General features: G+C 47.4%; 1 protein-coding gene and 1 long non-coding RNA gene across 4 annotated transcripts; one reads left to right on the top strand and one right to left on the bottom strand.

The window, feature by feature from the left end:
• Positions 1–258: 258 nt before the first annotated feature.
• On the top strand, positions 259–11,444 carry LOC117186111 (E3 ubiquitin-protein ligase UBR1-like). Of its 2 annotated transcripts, XM_033386231.1 has the most exons (8): positions 259–427; positions 1,392–1,987; positions 5,126–5,460; positions 5,537–7,710; positions 7,789–7,900; positions 7,968–8,096; positions 8,164–9,592; positions 9,675–11,444. In XM_033386231.1, the coding sequence occupies exons 2-8, from the start codon at positions 1,813–1,815 to the stop codon at positions 10,805–10,807; spliced, it is 5,487 nt and encodes a 1,828-aa protein (XP_033242122.1). In that variant the 5' UTR covers positions 259–427; positions 1,392–1,812; the 3' UTR covers positions 10,808–11,444. The 2 variants fall into 2 exon arrangements, with proteins under 2 accessions (XP_033242122.1, XP_033242123.1); XM_033386232.1 differs by lacking the exon at positions 259–427 and having other exon boundaries at positions 1,284–1,987.
• LOC117186112 lies at positions 1,407–3,459 on the bottom strand. Of its 2 annotated transcripts, XR_004471254.1 has the most exons (3): positions 3,365–3,458; positions 2,509–3,280; positions 1,407–2,437 (listed from the first exon to the last, which is right to left on the bottom strand). It is a non-coding gene; the product is annotated as an uncharacterized LOC117186112 (long non-coding RNA). The 2 variants fall into 2 exon arrangements; XR_004471253.1 differs by having other exon boundaries at positions 2,509–3,459.
• Positions 11,445–16,043: the final 4,599 nt, after the last annotated feature.

Here is a 16,043-nt window from a genome sequence, read left to right as displayed (position 1 = left end):
CTAACAGGTGACGCAGCCTGATTCGGCTATCGATACATCGTATCGGATCGGATGTTACTCATAGCGCTTGAGATGTGACACGAGAAAATGTGATACAAATTTGTGAAAACGGAAGCACCTAAAAACAAAAACGAAACTTTTTGGCTGAAAACGCAAAATGTCATAGTAAGTGCCTGAATATGAGACTAGTACTTTTAAAACTTCCACCACTATTATCGATAGTCGATGAGGCAATCGATAGATATTACAGCTCTGGCGTGAAAAGCAAAGCGAAAAACTGAAAGCGAAATTGAGTTTGAGGGAGTCACTGTGCATGGCACATTTTAAAACTGCAGCAGTTTTCGCGTTGTCTGCTTGTGTGCGAAGTTTAATAAAAGTTAATAGAAAGTCATAGTTGATAGATTTATAGAAATCGAAACGTAGTACGGTATGTGCCCATTTGTGTGTGATGTGTTGCTTAATTCTCTTTCGTCAGCTGCCCGATTGCCTCTTTATCACACACATGAATTTACCATATGTACGTGCCTGTGTGTGTGTGTGTGTAGGAAACTCGCTTTGCGATCAGGTTCGGGAACCCCAACCCTGCGCGATGCCATAGTGACAAAAAAATGCGAGTGAGCTGAGAGTTTACTACAAAAAAACGCAACAAAACAAAAGATCACTAAAAAAATGACTAATATAAATATATCCGAAATAATATACATATAAGGAGGACCCCTCGTATGTTTTATCTCTTTTTTTGTTGTTTTTTTTTGTCATGCGCGCTCACTCGTCCACACTCTCGTTCTCTGTCGCTCTCACACTTACATTACGGTTCGTGGCAATAGCTCGCGTGCGTTTTGGTTTTGTTTTGCTGCCAAAACTAATGCAAAAACAACAAAAAATTGGATACAGAAGAGACGAAAAAGTCTGCCAAGCAACAGTTGCAAACTGCGACTTGCATATTCCTGTTGTACACGAAGACGCGACGAAAAGCGTACAACTGAACGGGACGGAACAGAAAATTCTTCCTCCAAGCACAGCGGTAGTAGGCGAGGCTAGGGAAGGCAAGGTGAGACGACGTGTTGCCTTCATTTTTGCAAGCACGCATTGTTTTCCTCACAAAAAATCCAAATTCGTAATCCCAACAACACTTCGCTCACCTCTTGCTTCCTTATCTCAGGTTTACGAGAGTAAACAACAATTGTTATACTCGTACACACATATATACAATATAAAACTGCGTCGAAGTGTGCCTGTGCCTGTGTGTTCTGTACGGATATTGATTCAAACTAAATCCTTAGGGCAACTTCAAAAGTGACTGACAAAAATAAGTGAAACGTGAATCGGAATTGTTGCGTGAAACTTCGCTGTAAATTCAAAATGTGTTTTATTTTCTCGTTTCCGTTCAGCTTTTGATAATTAAATTTTCAAGTAACCACGAGAACGATAGTGCCTCCTCATCGCGGAAAGAGTCACAGAAGCACCTCCGCTAACCCTCGATTCGAATTGGTTCAAATGCAGCCACGATAACCACAACGACAAACGGTTGCAACAACGGCGTTAGGTGCGAAGGACAAGCCACCCGCCACCCACGCTTAAATCACAGCTGAGAGCCAGAAAGAGACAGCAAGTCGCCCTCGAGAAGAGAAGAGAAGAGAAGCAAGAATCGAAAAAGCTCTGAAAGCACACCAACACAACACCAAAAGCATTAAAACTGCAGCAGAGCGACCCCATCCCACACATCACACTCACACCAGCGCCACGAGCATCGAACATTGCATCGGGCATTGAGCATAGGGAGGGACACACACTGACACTGGGAGGAAGAAGATGGATCTTTTCGATATGGACGACGTTGTAGTGGGCCCCCCGGACGAGTGCAGCACCCCGCTGAAGGAGTGGCGGCTGAAACTCCAGGCTGGCACACTGACACGCAACGACTTCATCGAGTTCTTCAAGAAGGAGTCGCCCAAGTACTTTGACTACGAGAACGAGCTGGACACAGGTGAGATGCACTACTGCTCGCTCTTGGGTTTCATTTTGTTTCTATTGTCGTTTGAACAAACGATTCGGTATTGCGCCTACTGCGTCAACCTCCCGTTTCTGCCGCTCCTCCCTCCCACTGTTTATCTGTTGTTATTATTATATTTGGGGTGTTGTTCACAAAGCTTTAGAGTGAACAGCAAAGCTGGAACTTCGATTGACTTGACATATGAAACCGCTCTTATACCCCCTCGTGCAGGGGTAAACTGTTGGGATCTGGCAGCACATACTCGACTCGTAGGCTAGGAAGCTCCAGGATCCAGGATAACCATGATAGGACCTTGCTGCTTTCTACTTTCTCAATTTCATATAGAGATCGTCGTAGGCAATCGAGCAGAACAGAAAACGTAGATGTTAAGATGACACTGTTGTGAGGACAGACTTTGGGCCACGGTGGTTGTGACGACAATGACTGATAAAACAGAATGTGAAATATATATATTTGTATTTGAATTCAATTCGGTTTATTCAACTTGCTTTTACCTGGCCCTTGTCCAGACCAGAACAGACCTCAGTCACAGCCTCAGCCCCAGTCCTCTGACGTGTCCCCAGTCTTTTCCAGCTTTCTTCACACTTACGGATGGATTTTGAATTCGTGAGGTTGTCTCTTTGTGGAGCCAATAAACGGCTGATACAATTAGACATACAGACTTTCTTGTGTGAATGCATTCGTGTGTCGAGTATATATGTACATTGTACATATATTCATGTAAGTACATATATGTATATATATGTGTAAGCATATGATGATATATGTATGTCATTCGTGTTAATACATTATCCTTAAACAAATCTTTTCTGTTTCTGCTTAATTTTGTTCCCATTTGAGTACTTGGGTATTTGGTTGGGGTGCCTTAAACTTCTCCTTCTCCTCTCCTCTCCTTTCCTCTCGGCGCGATTAGCTGATTAACACATGCTATCGCTGGCATGTCGCCGGAGAAGGCCGGAAGGACATTTCTTTGTGTGGGGAGGGGCTGAGCTTTTTGTTTGCTTTTCGCAAGGAGCGTGGAATATGGCATGGACAATTCCGCCTCAGCTGTGATCTTTACCGTTCAGTTCCGTTCCGTTCATTTCCGTGCTGATCGATTCTCCTCTGTGCTGCTCTGTTCTAGGCCCTCGCCCGCCCGTTCCGTTCTTTGTTCCACTCTATTACGCCTCAGCAGCACACTGTTGCACACGTAGTTATGTACATATGTAGGTGTTTTACAGTGGAACGTTTTGCATGCACATATTCGTCAGTAAATGGAAGAATCACCTATAGATACATAGCAAAAAACAGTACATACATATGTATGTAGGTATATGCATGTATGTACGTACTATGTATGTGCATACATACTATGTGCACTGCAGACTTTGTTGTATTTATTATTTTCGTTGATAGCCCGAGAATCGTTGCGACGTCAGATTCTCAGATGCGTTGTCGATTGTGGAAGAGTGTGTGAAAGAGAGAGAAGAGAAAGAGAGTGAGCGCGTGGAAGGCGTTGCCTAGCCACTGCAATTTCATTTGTTCCCTCTGGCTATAATATTGCTCCGATCCGATCTAGACTCGGCAATCTGCTAGATATGGTCATTATCTGCGACTCTGCTTTTTTAGTTTTTGTCGTATCGTCAAATTGTGCATGCCGCAGCTTTCGTCCTTCGTGGGGGGCGGAAGGGGACGGTTCAGTGTGATATCACAGGAGTCTGGACTCAAAATTAAGTTGCTCTAGCTCTTATAGTCTCTGAGAACTAGGCGTCAAACAAGACGGACGGACGGACGGACGGACGGACGGACGGACGGAAGTTCTGGGAAGTTACACACATCCCCATTCACTTTCACCACAAATCGAATATACCCTTGTACTCTTCGAGTACCAGGTATAAAAATAGCTAACGGGAACCGCTGTCGCTCTTACATCTGATTCCCTCGCTCGCGCTCTCTTCTTCCCGCTCCTACTTCTACTCTCTTACTCTCATTGGATAGTATCTATCTATCTGTCTCGCTCTGAACGATGCAGGCAGAGTTCATACCTGCATACGTACATACATATGTACATATGTATGTGTTGCATATAAAGGCGCGACCTTGAACTGTATTTGTATTTGTTGTATTTGACGATTTGTGGTTTTGATTTCAATTCGAAAACTCGTTTCGATGGAAGGTTTCTCTTCGCCTCCAGTCTCCAGCTCTCTTGCGGTCGCAACATCATCGTCATCATCACGATCATGATTGTCATGATATCTTTCTTTATGCTGTTTAACCTGTTCGAAAAACTAAGTGATATTTTACACAGACCGATGATGATTGTGTTACTCATATGTATGTTCATATGAACATACAAATGCATGTATGTACATATATACATATGTATATGCACGTATGCTGTACGAATGCAAGTAATACTACACCGCTAAACAATGACTAAATGCGTTTATCCAAAATCCCACATCCCATCCCCACCTTCACCCTAACTCAAGTAGTGTGTTCTCCACTCACTTTGGCACTCACAGGGTCTCTTCCGTCTCTATCCCCCGAGTAAGACCGAATTATTTTACTTTGAATCACCAAAGTAGTCTCCATGCTGTCTAGAACTGAAATTAATCCTAGAGTGGGGCTAATGATTGAATATTGTGATGCACGTATGTATGTATGTGCATGTGTATACATATGTATACCCTCTATTCGAAGTCTACTCCACACAAGCGGCTACTGGAGCATTCGTGAAGGAGGAATGCGTTTTTGCCTGGTATCCGCGCGTAACAGCCTTCTGCTGGTTTCACATGGGACGCTTGATGGTGCAGCATACAGAGGTTGATGGATGTGTTGTCTTATCAATTGGAGCGATTTTTTGCAGAACATGTCAGCCATACATATGTATGTTCTTACTTCCCTACGCTATCTTAGTTATACCCGATACTCGACAGAGTTTAGGGAAATACATATACTCCTTATTCCCGCCTCCTACTTCCACCTAAAGAAGGCATCGACGTTGAATGTCTTGGGTCACCGAACGAATTCATTTGCCAGCATTGTACCCACCCCCAGCATATATGTTCTCGTAACCTTGTCAATTATTTCATGCCTCTCCGTTGCTCCGTTTTCTTATATTTTTTTTAGTGAAATGCATGTTCAAAGAAGCCCTGGCCAAGGAGGAGATAATCGATGTTCTGGTCGAGTTCATGCTTGGCGATAACCCAAAATCGGCGCTGGAGAAGCTGCGGCTCGAGGGCAACACCGCTACCGTCTGCGGCAAGGTGTTCAAAAATGGGGAGCCCACCTACAGTTGCCGGGAGTGTGGCATGGATCCCACCTGTGTGCTGTGCGTAAACTGCTTTAAGCGGTCGGCGCATCGCTTCCACAAGTACAAAATGTCCACCTCCGGCGGCGGTGGCTGCTGCGATTGTGGGGACAATGAGGCCTGGAAGAAGGATCACTATTGTCATCTGCATTTGGTGAGTAAAACGAGAGTGCTTCCTAGCATGCTACCCCTTACTTTAACATCCGAATCCGTATCCGTATCTGTTGCAGGATAATCGAAAGAATCCGCTCGAGAGCAAGATCATCAGTGGGGCCGTTTTGGAGCGCAGCGAGATCTGCTTCAGTGCCATTCTGGCGTTTTGCGTCAACTATCTGGAGATCGAGCCGAACGCCAGTCTGAAGTGCCTCGACGGGGAGGGGCTGGAGCTGGATGGGGCGCACTTTTGCACGGTGCTGTACAACGACGAGTCGCACACGTTTGACCAGGTCATCCAGACGCTGACAAAGATCGCCAAGTGCCGCCACAAGGAGGCCATGGAGATAGTGGCGGCCATAGACCGCGAGGGCAGGGCCGTGGTCAAGTGCGACACGTTCAAGGCGTGCAACGAGCTGAAGATGGCCATAGAGAACCAGATGATACCACCGAGCGGTCTCCTTACCAATCTCCGCAACAACCAGTCGCTGCGAACCTCCGTGCTGCACATCAACTCGGTGGCCTGCCAGCAGTTCGCCCTCCAGCTGCTTAGCTGGTTCCAGGAGTTCCTTGTCCGCCACTACCTCTTCCGCAAGACCTTCTCCGAGCTGGTGCAGCAGAAGCAGGAGTCCTTCTGCATCCGCCACATCCTCGAGTGCGACGTGAAGCTGTGGAAGACCGCTCGCACCTGCTGGCACCGCCTCCTCATCTCGGGCATGCTCATGGAGTACGAGAACAAGATGGTGCTGGCCCAAGAGTTCTCACGCCGCTACGCGACAATCGTGGAGGACTTCATCAACGATGACCACGACCACGCCTTCTCGATAGTCTCTCTCAGTGTGCAGCTCTTCACCGTCCCCAGCATTGCCCATCGCCTGATCGCCAAGGAGGGCATATTCGACAAGCTGCTGCACACATTCTACTACGTGGCCATCGAGAAATTCATCCTCAATCGCACCCTCCACTTCAGCAAGAACATTGCCAGCCTGACCTTCTTCAAGCGAGCCAACTATATTCTGTACGACCTGCGCTATCTGCTCAGCCTCAAGCCAGACGTTCTGAGCAATGAGCTGCGCACTGGATTTCTAGAAGGCTGCAAGGCTCTGATGCGAGTCCTAAATGTGATGCAAGGCATGGAGTCGATTACTCGCCAGACGGGACAGCATATGGACTACGAGCCGGAGTGGGAGTGCGCCTTCAATCTGCACATAAAGCTGGCCACGACCATTTCGCAGGTGATCGAGTGGGCATCCACCGACAAGACGCTGCTGCACAAACTCTACAAGATGACGGTGCGGGCTCTGGTGAGCAACAACTTTATTGTCGGAGGCGAGGAGGCGGAGGCCAAGAGTGTGGCTGGACATGTGGCCAACTGCCTCATATACGATGTCTCGGTGCGGCCGGTGTCCATTCATCTGCCATTGACTCGCTTTTATGCCGGGATCTACCTGCATCTGGGGTCACACGACCTAAGCTACGACTGCCTGGTGGCCGAAACCGAGGCGCTGAACATCAAGATGACGCCGCGCGAGATCATAGAGCCGGTGCTGTGCACCCATGCGATGATTGCCCAGGTGGCCGCCGGAATGTGGCGCCGCAACGGCTACTCTCTGCTCCACCAGCTGTACTTCTACAGAAATGTGCGCTGCCGCGTCGAGATGCTGGACAGGGACATTGTCTGCCTGCAGATTGGTGCCTCTCTTATGGAGAGCAACGAGTTCCTCATCCATGCCCTGAACAAGTTCAATCTGATCGGATGGGCCCAGTCCAACTACGAATCGAAGCTGGCCGAGTCCCCCCTCGACGATGAGTTCATGCGCCAGCTGTCAATGATCGACGAGTTCCTCGAGCTGCTCATCGTCATCATCGGGGAGCGCTGGATGCCCGGAGTATCGCTCGTGACCGAGGAAGATCGCCTGCGCAAGGAGATAATCCAGCTGCTGTGCATCAAATCCTACTCCCATTCGGAGCTGAGTCGCGCCCTGCCTGACACCACCGGCGGCAACAGTGACAGTGTCTTCGAGGACGTCATCAACACGGTGGCCACGTTCAAGAAGCCCGTGGGTGCCGATCGGAAGGGCGTCTACGTTCTGAAGGAGTCGCTGTTCGAAGAATTCAACGTGTACTTCTATCACTACACCAAGGAGGATAAATCAAAGGCCGAGGAGCTGCAGCGGGAGCGTCGCAAGGCCAAAAAGGAACTGGTCTGCTGTCCGCCCCCCATGCTGCCGCAGTTGACTCCAGCGTTCACGTGAGTCCGCTTGAGGATACTCGTATGGAGGATTCTGTTGCTAATGCTAATGCCAATTTTCTCTTGCTACCATTACAGGTCCATGGCCAACATATTGCAGTGCAATGTGTTCCTCAGCATCTGCACTTTGACTATGGATCGGGCTCTGGACATTCGCAGCCGCTCCTTCTCGGAATCCCATGTGCAGAAGGTATGTAGTTTCCTGTTCTGTTCGTTCTGCTTCTGATGTTAACAATCGTAATTTCTTTTCAATTCAGATTTTACATTTGCTCGGCTTTGCCATCCAAGAGGAACTTAGCGAGCACTACCCATTTCTCAGTTTCTATGAGCGCGCGCAGCAGTTTGGAATCCTCGACAAGTTGGACGAGCTAGCACGCTGCCCAAGGGTTAGTGTCCACGCTTTATATACTGCCTGCCTTGAATGTCCTTTAATTTGATCTCATTTCGCCACAGTTGGAGGCACATCGTGACTTTGTGCTTTGGACCATTAAACGGTACAAGGATATGCAGGCCAAGCAGGCGCCAGCAGCAGCGGCCGGGCCCAGCGGCTCTCAGAAGAAGACTGCGGGCGAAGAGCCGCCGCTGACATCCGAGGAACAGGCACGCCAGGAGAAGGAGACCCGCGCCAAGCTGGCCGCCGAGCGTCGAGCCAAGATTATGGCCCAGATGCAGAGTGCCCAAAAGTCCTTTATGAAGTCGAACGCTGAGATGTTTGCCAACAGCGACCTGGAGCAGGATTCAATCTCAACAGGAGCCTCTAGTAGCCGGGGGGCGGCATCCTCCATGGGCAGCACCGCTATGGATTGGGAGGATATATCGGATGAGAGCCTAGAGGACCAGGGTGCGGCAGCTCTAGTGATAAAGCAGAACCCGGCCTGCCTGGGGCCAAACCGGGCCCACTACCAGTCGCAGGAGAACAGCTTCAAATGCATCCTGTGCTTCGAGAACTGTAGCATCAACCCGGACGGACCACCGCTCGTTAGCTCCGCGTTTGTGCAGACCTCACGCGTGATCCTGACTACACCGAGCCACTACAAGGGCAAGTGCGGCATGCACGTGAGCTGCTGCGGCCACGTGATGCACTACAAGTGCTGGCAGGAGTACTACAGTAACGAGGAGTCTAAGGAGCAGCGTCGCCTCCACCGGAATCGTCTCGCCCTCAGCCAGGGCCACAACGTGGAGTTCCACTGTCCGTATTGCCGGGCCCTCAGCAATACTGTGCTCCCCGTCAGCGAGCCCCTGGTCGGACTTATTCCCGGCGGCCTTCCCGGAGTGCCGCCGGCTGTCAGCTCCGAGAGCTACTTGCCCCTGGACTGCTTCGTGGAGATCATGAGGACTCTTGCTGGGGAGCTATCGGCTCCAGCCGGTGACAACACCATGTGGCAGTATCCGAGCGTTCTGCGCAGGTCCAATGTAATCGGCGATCTGGCTCAGTTCGAGCGTAGTGTGCAGCTGATCGCGAAGCCGCAGCTGCACGCCACTTGTATGGAGGTGATGACCTCCTTCAACAAGGCGCTGCAAAATGCGATGATAAGCCAACAGCCGAACGCTGTCACAGAGGGCGGAGTAGGCGGCGAGGCCGAGAACCCGTACCTGGTGTTTGACACATGCAGCTACACATTGGAGTCCCTTGAGATCTACATGTACACTATGCGGAAGCCGCTCAAGGTGGAGATGCCCATGCGCCATCAGACGTGCACCACGAACCTGGTGCGCGCCTGCGCCCTCTACTCGAGTTGGGCTCCGCAGCGACCCGAACTGGCGTCCAAGCTGCTGGACACCATATTCAACCAGAAGGGAACCAGTGTCCTCGAATGGGACTGCTTTCGCATGCTAGTCCAGCTAAGCTTTGGGGTCCTCAACCTCATGGTGAGGGAGAATGGTAAGTGTAATCCGAATCCAGTGCGTCGCATCGCTCTCTTTGTTGCTGATTACTGATTCTTGATTTTCAATCTGTTGCATAGAACACACTTTTCTGCCCAGCGGGAGCATGTTCGATTTCTACATGATGCAGACAATGTTCCTGGCCAATGTCACAAAGGCCGTCATCTGCTTTGACGTTGAGAAACAGCTGGACAGTCGGCGGGCCAAGGAGGAGGCTGGCATGGCGCCAACTGAGCTCTCTCAGCTAGCATATGTGGAGCAGCTTCCCTTGAAGATCCAGGAGAATATGGTGGCGTTCTATCGTCGCTACAATGTGCCATCCCGAATGCGCCAGCTGGTGCAGCAAAAGGAGTCGGAGGAGAAGCACAACCAGAGTCAGAGCCAAAGTCAGAACCAAGAGCACACTGTGGTAATCCCATGCGAGCTGCAGCACCTGGCCCTGATGCTGGAGTATGTACAGTGTCAGATGAGAGCATTCTTGCGATGCGCCTGCCTCTTCTACCGCTGCCTGACCGATGTTGAGTTCCCCGACACGTTCCCCACAGAACAACCGGATAGATTTGACCTGATGTGCCAGTACCTGGGTCTGGATGCTGACATGGGCGTATATTTCGATATGGAGACAGTCTATGCCACCGTGATGCACAACTTTGCCTCGCATCCGCACATCCTGCGCCAGGCCGAGCAGTGCAGTTTACGCTATGGAGATCCCGTGGAGGTGTTACCATGTCTGCGTCCCCTGCCGGAGCTGAAGCCGCTCTTTGAGGACTACAGCGATCTGATCAACAGCGTATCGGACATTTTCTGTCCCAACAACGAGCGCGAGGAAATGAAGACCCCTACGATGTGCCTGATCTGTGGCAAAGTGCTTTGTGGACAGTCGTACTGCTGTCAGCCAGAGCTGGGAAAGATGTCGGTGGGGGCCTGCACCCATCATGCCCACAGCTGCGGCGCCGAGGTCGGCATATTTCTACGCATACGGGACTGCCAGGTTGTCTATCTAGGCCGTGGCAAGGGCTGCTATGTCCAGCCACCGTATCTGGACGAGTATGGGGAGACGGATCAGGGCCTAAGGCGCGGCAATCCATTGCGCCTCAGCCAGTATGCCTATCGCCGCATCTTTATGCAGTGGTTGGGTCACAAGCTGCACGAGGAAATTGCTCGACTCAATGATAATGCCAACGTGGCTGTAACGCAATGGCATCACATGTAGTCCGAACGAAGAGCGAGTAGTAGTTCAGCTTCGGAACGAAAGGGGAAGAACTGGAGCTGGAGCTGAACATGAAGCTGTAGGAGATCGAGAGCAAGAGCGATGGCAATGGCGACAGTCAATGTGATTATTACGTACTAACATTAGGAGAGCATATTTATACGTCTAAGCATTTTACAAGTTATCCTTTGGAAAGGAAACAGATCCCCCTTCCCCACACATAAACACACACACCTCAACACGTTGAGTACTAAAACGAAAAACCAAAAGAAACCTAAACCTAAATTCGAACTAAAACTACAATCCTTACACACGTCCAGCTTCAACTTTGTAAAATCGTCTTGCGTTCTCTTACACTATAACACATAAAAACTTGATTATATTTTTTTTTGAGCTAACATTAGAAAACTTCTTGATAGTTTGTGTAGTAGACCGAATTTCGAGGACCTTCTCTAGTTATATATATATATAATATACATATACTACACTTAAAAAAAAACTAGGCTAGATTTTGCCAGCACCTTCAAGGACTATACACGAGACTATACATGTGACCCCCACAGCAGATAAGAGTAACCGAAAAGAAAGAAAGAAAATATAACAAATGAGCACTCTGTGTTTCTTTGCTTCTGATTGATAATTTGATCTATAGTCTGTTCCATGACCACGGCCATGTCATCAGCAACTCCCCAAGTCTGTGTACATAGAAATCTCTGAATCCTTATCCAAATCCCCACCATTATTGACACTTAGCAGGGAAGCAGCAGGGCTATGTGCAGTCTTGAAAAGAAGGCGGTAGCGTAACCTAACCCGAAGATATACATACATATGTGTGTTCATCAATCCAAATAACCGGGTGGGTTGCCGGGACGCACTTCCATCCGAAGAACACTGACACCCGTAAGACGTTGACACACATATTGGCACACCTTAAACTCAACTTTGCACACTTCCGAACAATATGTATTCTCCTTCCACTCCACTCGGCAAACCTTTAACGACAAGAAGATGACTTCAAACATACTAAATTTAGTCAAATTTCATGTTTCTTTATCAGAATATACTTAACACCTCCATATGGTAACTATCTATGGATAGATATATGTATGCAAACATACACAAACATGTTTCTATCTATATATTGTATAACAACAACAACAAAATCGATTTATGTAAAGTTCAAGCCAAATATTGTTGCGAAACAAAATCTGACAAATAAAAACTGGAAGAAACAAACAAACTTGAAATAAAATGCAGTTTGAAAATATTTTTTATTGAATCTGCAACGAGCAATGTCCAATTAGAACGACGGCTCGTCGTGCAGCACCTCGTGCTGCTGCTGGAGAGCGGAGAGTCGGTCAGTAGCGACTACTTCTACTTACAGAAAATGCCATGCAAATTAAAAGAACATTTGCCATGTTGGTTCATGTGCACTTCGAAAATAAATTCATCTTTAGTACCGGCCAGTAGGATTGTGTGGAAGATCCCTGTATTTTAATGAAGTCAATCAGTTTGGTAGGACTTATTTCCCAAATCCGGTCACTGTTGTTCTCACAAACTTGAAGACTCTTCTTTAATAGATCGCAGAATATTCATTCTGTGTCCTGCTCCATTGCACAGAATCTACAGCAGTCTATATTTACTAATTTCCCTTTCTTGAGGGGACATTTCAGGTGAAAGTCTCCTGTAATATTATCGTTTAAGTCCGAATGTCGTCTTTATTCAAGTTGAGAAGTCGCATTGAGAGCTTCTCCAGGAGGAGAAACTTCGTGGCTTGGCTTTGGGCTTTTCTGACAATTCAGTGCTTGAGTTTCTCTTGTTCGTCTCATTTCCAGATAATGTTTCCGGACTAGGACCATCTCTTTCACACACTCTTCGTCGTGCAATGAGTGCGCTCTTTGGCAGAGGGAGCCATTCTAACTGAGTATCGGGTAGAAATGTAGAGCCGTAGCTGCGACTCACAACGTTCCCCTTCGTTATTATTGATCTCCAGTTCAGAGCTCCAGAAGGAGATACCAAGTTTCTGAAGCTCAGAGCGTATGATGCGCTTTTTTGGCAGCATCAAGTTATTTTCAAGTGCATCAAAAAGAAAAGGGAAAACCGCTTTTATTATTCCTGGATAAGCTTTTCCGGACTAGCACCTGGCTTTGGAGCGACTGGCTCCAGAAGGGCAGGAGGGGAACGCAGCGGATCGCCACATTTCCTTGGTTGGGTCTTCGACTCACAACAGACCCAGATCTGCCTAGCTGTTCCAAAGATTCCGAGACTCCAAGGAAATCTGGTGTCCCAGGAAAGGAGAAACCAACCTTAGCCCGGCGACCTCAAAGTGGTCGCGAGAAGAAGTAGCCATGATCAATGTTTCAGTTACCGGCCCAATTCAACGCAAAACACTCAACCGGGGCTATTGAGTAGTTTTTGAAAAAGAACTGAATTGTTTTGTTTCGAGAGCGAGCTTTGAGGCACTAGAGGGAGCTAACTAGAGCCTAACCAAAAGCTGTCAGGGGCATAGCGAGGTCTTTAAATTAATGGTGCGAGTGATTCTCATCATCGGAAAAGTTCCGGAGGAGAAACGGACTGAATTTGAAAAAGGCAGAAACTTTCGTTAGTAATATGTTTTAGTGTTAAGTGATTTTAAATAAGTTTGTTAGCTTTTCCGTGTATGATAGTCATTGTCAGCGGCGAAAGGCAGACGAAGGCGAGGGCAAAAAGGGAAGACCCAAAGAATTTTTTCCTCCAAAAGCGGAAGGAATATCGCAGAGTACTAGTGGGAAAAGAAAAGAATTTTTTTATTAGTGTGTTGATTTCGTGTTGCCTTTGTGTGACTCAATCTTGAGGCTCGATTGGAGTTTCCTTTTCAGATCCGGACTTCATCGAGAAAACGCTTTCGTGGATATGCGGACCAAGGGGTGAGTGATATTGGCCAAATGTTAAAAGTTAAAGAAAAACGAGGGGAACGTTCTGAGTTGCTGCGTACACCGCAACTCTACATTTATACCCGATACTTAGTTAGTATGGCTCTCCTCCGGCAGACGCCGCTAATATTGAACGACATGACAAAGAGTGTGTGCGAGAGAGACAGAAAATCAGTCTGAGCGTGACGTCGGGCGCTGCTTAGCCACTGCAAATTGATTTGTTCCTTTTGGCTACAAAAATAATCCGATCTGATCCAGATTCAGCAACGAATAGATATGGTCATTATCTATGATTCTGCGTTTTTAGTTTTCTCGTATCCTTAATATTGTGGATGCAACAGACTTTCGTCTTTTGTGGGGGCGGAAGGGGGTGGGGAGAAATTTTGAGATATACGTTTTATAGTGAGATCTAACAGGAGTGCGGATACCAAATTTGGTTACTCTAGCCTTATAGGTCTCTGAGATTTGTGAATATCCCCAGATTTTCATCCTTTGCGTGGGCGAAAGGGGGTGTGGCGAAATTTTCAAACAAACTCGTCTCGGTCCGATATATTAGGAGTGTGGATACCAAATTTGGTTACTCTAGCTTTTATAGTCTCTGAGATCTAGGCGCTAATGTTTTACTCTAAGCAAAGCCGGCTATGCTACGTGTGTGTTAGAGAGAGACAGGGCGAGAAAAAAATGAAATTGTTTTCTTGATGCTGGCTATAATAATAATACGATCCAATTCAGATTCTGCAGTCTAAAAGATATGGGCATTCTCTACGATTCTGCGTTTTTGGTTTTATCGTATCTTTAAAAATGTGGATGCCACAGATTTTCGTCCTTTGTGGGGGCGGAAGTGGACGGGGCGAAGTTTTGAAATATTTTTGTAGCAGTGACATATCACAGAAGTCTGGATCCAAAACATCGTTGCTCTAGCTCTTATAGTCTTTGAGCACTAGGCGCTGAAGGGGACGGACAGACGGACGGACAGACAGACGGACAGACAGACAGGGCTCAATCGACTCGGCTATTGATGCTGATCAAGCATATATGTATATACTTTATGGGGTCGGAAACGATTCCTTCTGGACGTTACACACATCCATTTTCACCACAAATCTAATATACCCCAATACTCATTTTGAGTATCGGGTATAAAAATTTATTTGGTTTTGTTTTCGACGTAAAGCCCGCTGAGGGGCAAAGCAAACTGAGCAAAGTGTAATCCACTCAAGAAAAAAAGGAGAGAGAGATAAGCACTCAAATTATTCCCCCTATTGTTGTTCCGTTTTCTTCCTCCCTTCACGGTCTTGCTCGTCGACTCTATGCATGCACCTAAAGAAATTAATTGTTCGTCTTATTTATTATTACTCATTATCCAATTCGTTAGTCTTTAAAGCCCTTCTTTTTATACCCGATACTCAAAATGAGTATTGGGGTATATTAGATTTGTGGTGAAAATGGATGTGCGTAACGTCCAGAAGGAATCGTTTCCGACCCCATAAAGTATATACATACATATATGCTTGATCAGCATCAATAGCCGAGTCGATTGAGCCCTGTATGTCTGTCCGTCCCTATCAGCGCCTAGTGCTCAAAGACTATAAGAGCTAGAGCAACGACATTTTATATCCAGCCCACTGTGATATGTCACTGTTACAAGAATATTTCAGAACTTTGCCCCACCCCCTACCGACCCCACAAAGAGCGAAAATCTGTGGCATCCACAATTTCGACGATACGAGAAAACTGAAAATCACATCGCACAATCATAAGGAATGACCATATCTGTCTGATTGCTGAATCTGGATCAGATCGGATCATTTTTATAGCCAAAAGGAACAAATCAATTTGCAGTGTTTACGCAGCGCCCGACGTCACGCTCAGACTGATTTTCTGTCTCTCTCGCACGCACTCTTTGTCGTGTCGTTCAATATTAGCGGCGTCTGCCGGAGGAGAGCCATACTGACTAAGTATCGGGTATAACTGTAGAGTTGCGGTGTCCGCAGCAACTCACAACGTTCCCCCTCGTTTTTTTTAGTCTTAAGTTAGATTCGCTCCTATATTGGAGGTCAATAAATTTTATAATGTGAATTCAAAGTGGATTGCCTTCAGCTAGCCGAATGTCCCTGAAGATCCCATAGGTACGCAAAGGGGTCATTCCGTTTATGTTCACTCGCGATCTAGGAATGACCAAGAAAGGGAGGGTCAATGAGACCTGCGGCGTGGGGAAGCTTTCCGGAACAAGGCGAAGAAAGCACAAGCAGGAGTTACGCGTCGATGCAATTTTAGATCCTTCATGAATCTCGTCGTAGCATGCATATTTAATAACTTTAATAATA

Source organism: Drosophila miranda, chromosome XR (assembly GCF_003369915.1).
Source record: "Drosophila miranda strain MSH22 chromosome XR, D.miranda_PacBio2.1, whole genome shotgun sequence".
NCBI lineage: Eukaryota > Metazoa > Arthropoda > Insecta > Diptera > Drosophilidae > Drosophila > Drosophila miranda.
This window is presented reverse-complemented; position numbering and strand designations above follow the sequence as displayed.

Bases quoted from the DNA above. Each gene is read 5' to 3' on its own strand.
- LOC117186111 (XM_033386231.1), top strand. From the start codon at position 1,813: ATGGATCTTTTCGATATGGACGACGTTGTAGTGGGCCCCCCGGACGAG. The intron at 7,711-7,788 runs GTGAGTCCGCTT...CTACCATTACAG, and splicing joins CAGTTGACTCCAGCGTTCAC to GTCCATGGCCAACATATTGC. The intron at 8,097-8,163 runs GTTAGTGTCCAC...ATTTCGCCACAG, and splicing joins AGCTAGCACGCTGCCCAAGG to TTGGAGGCACATCGTGACTT.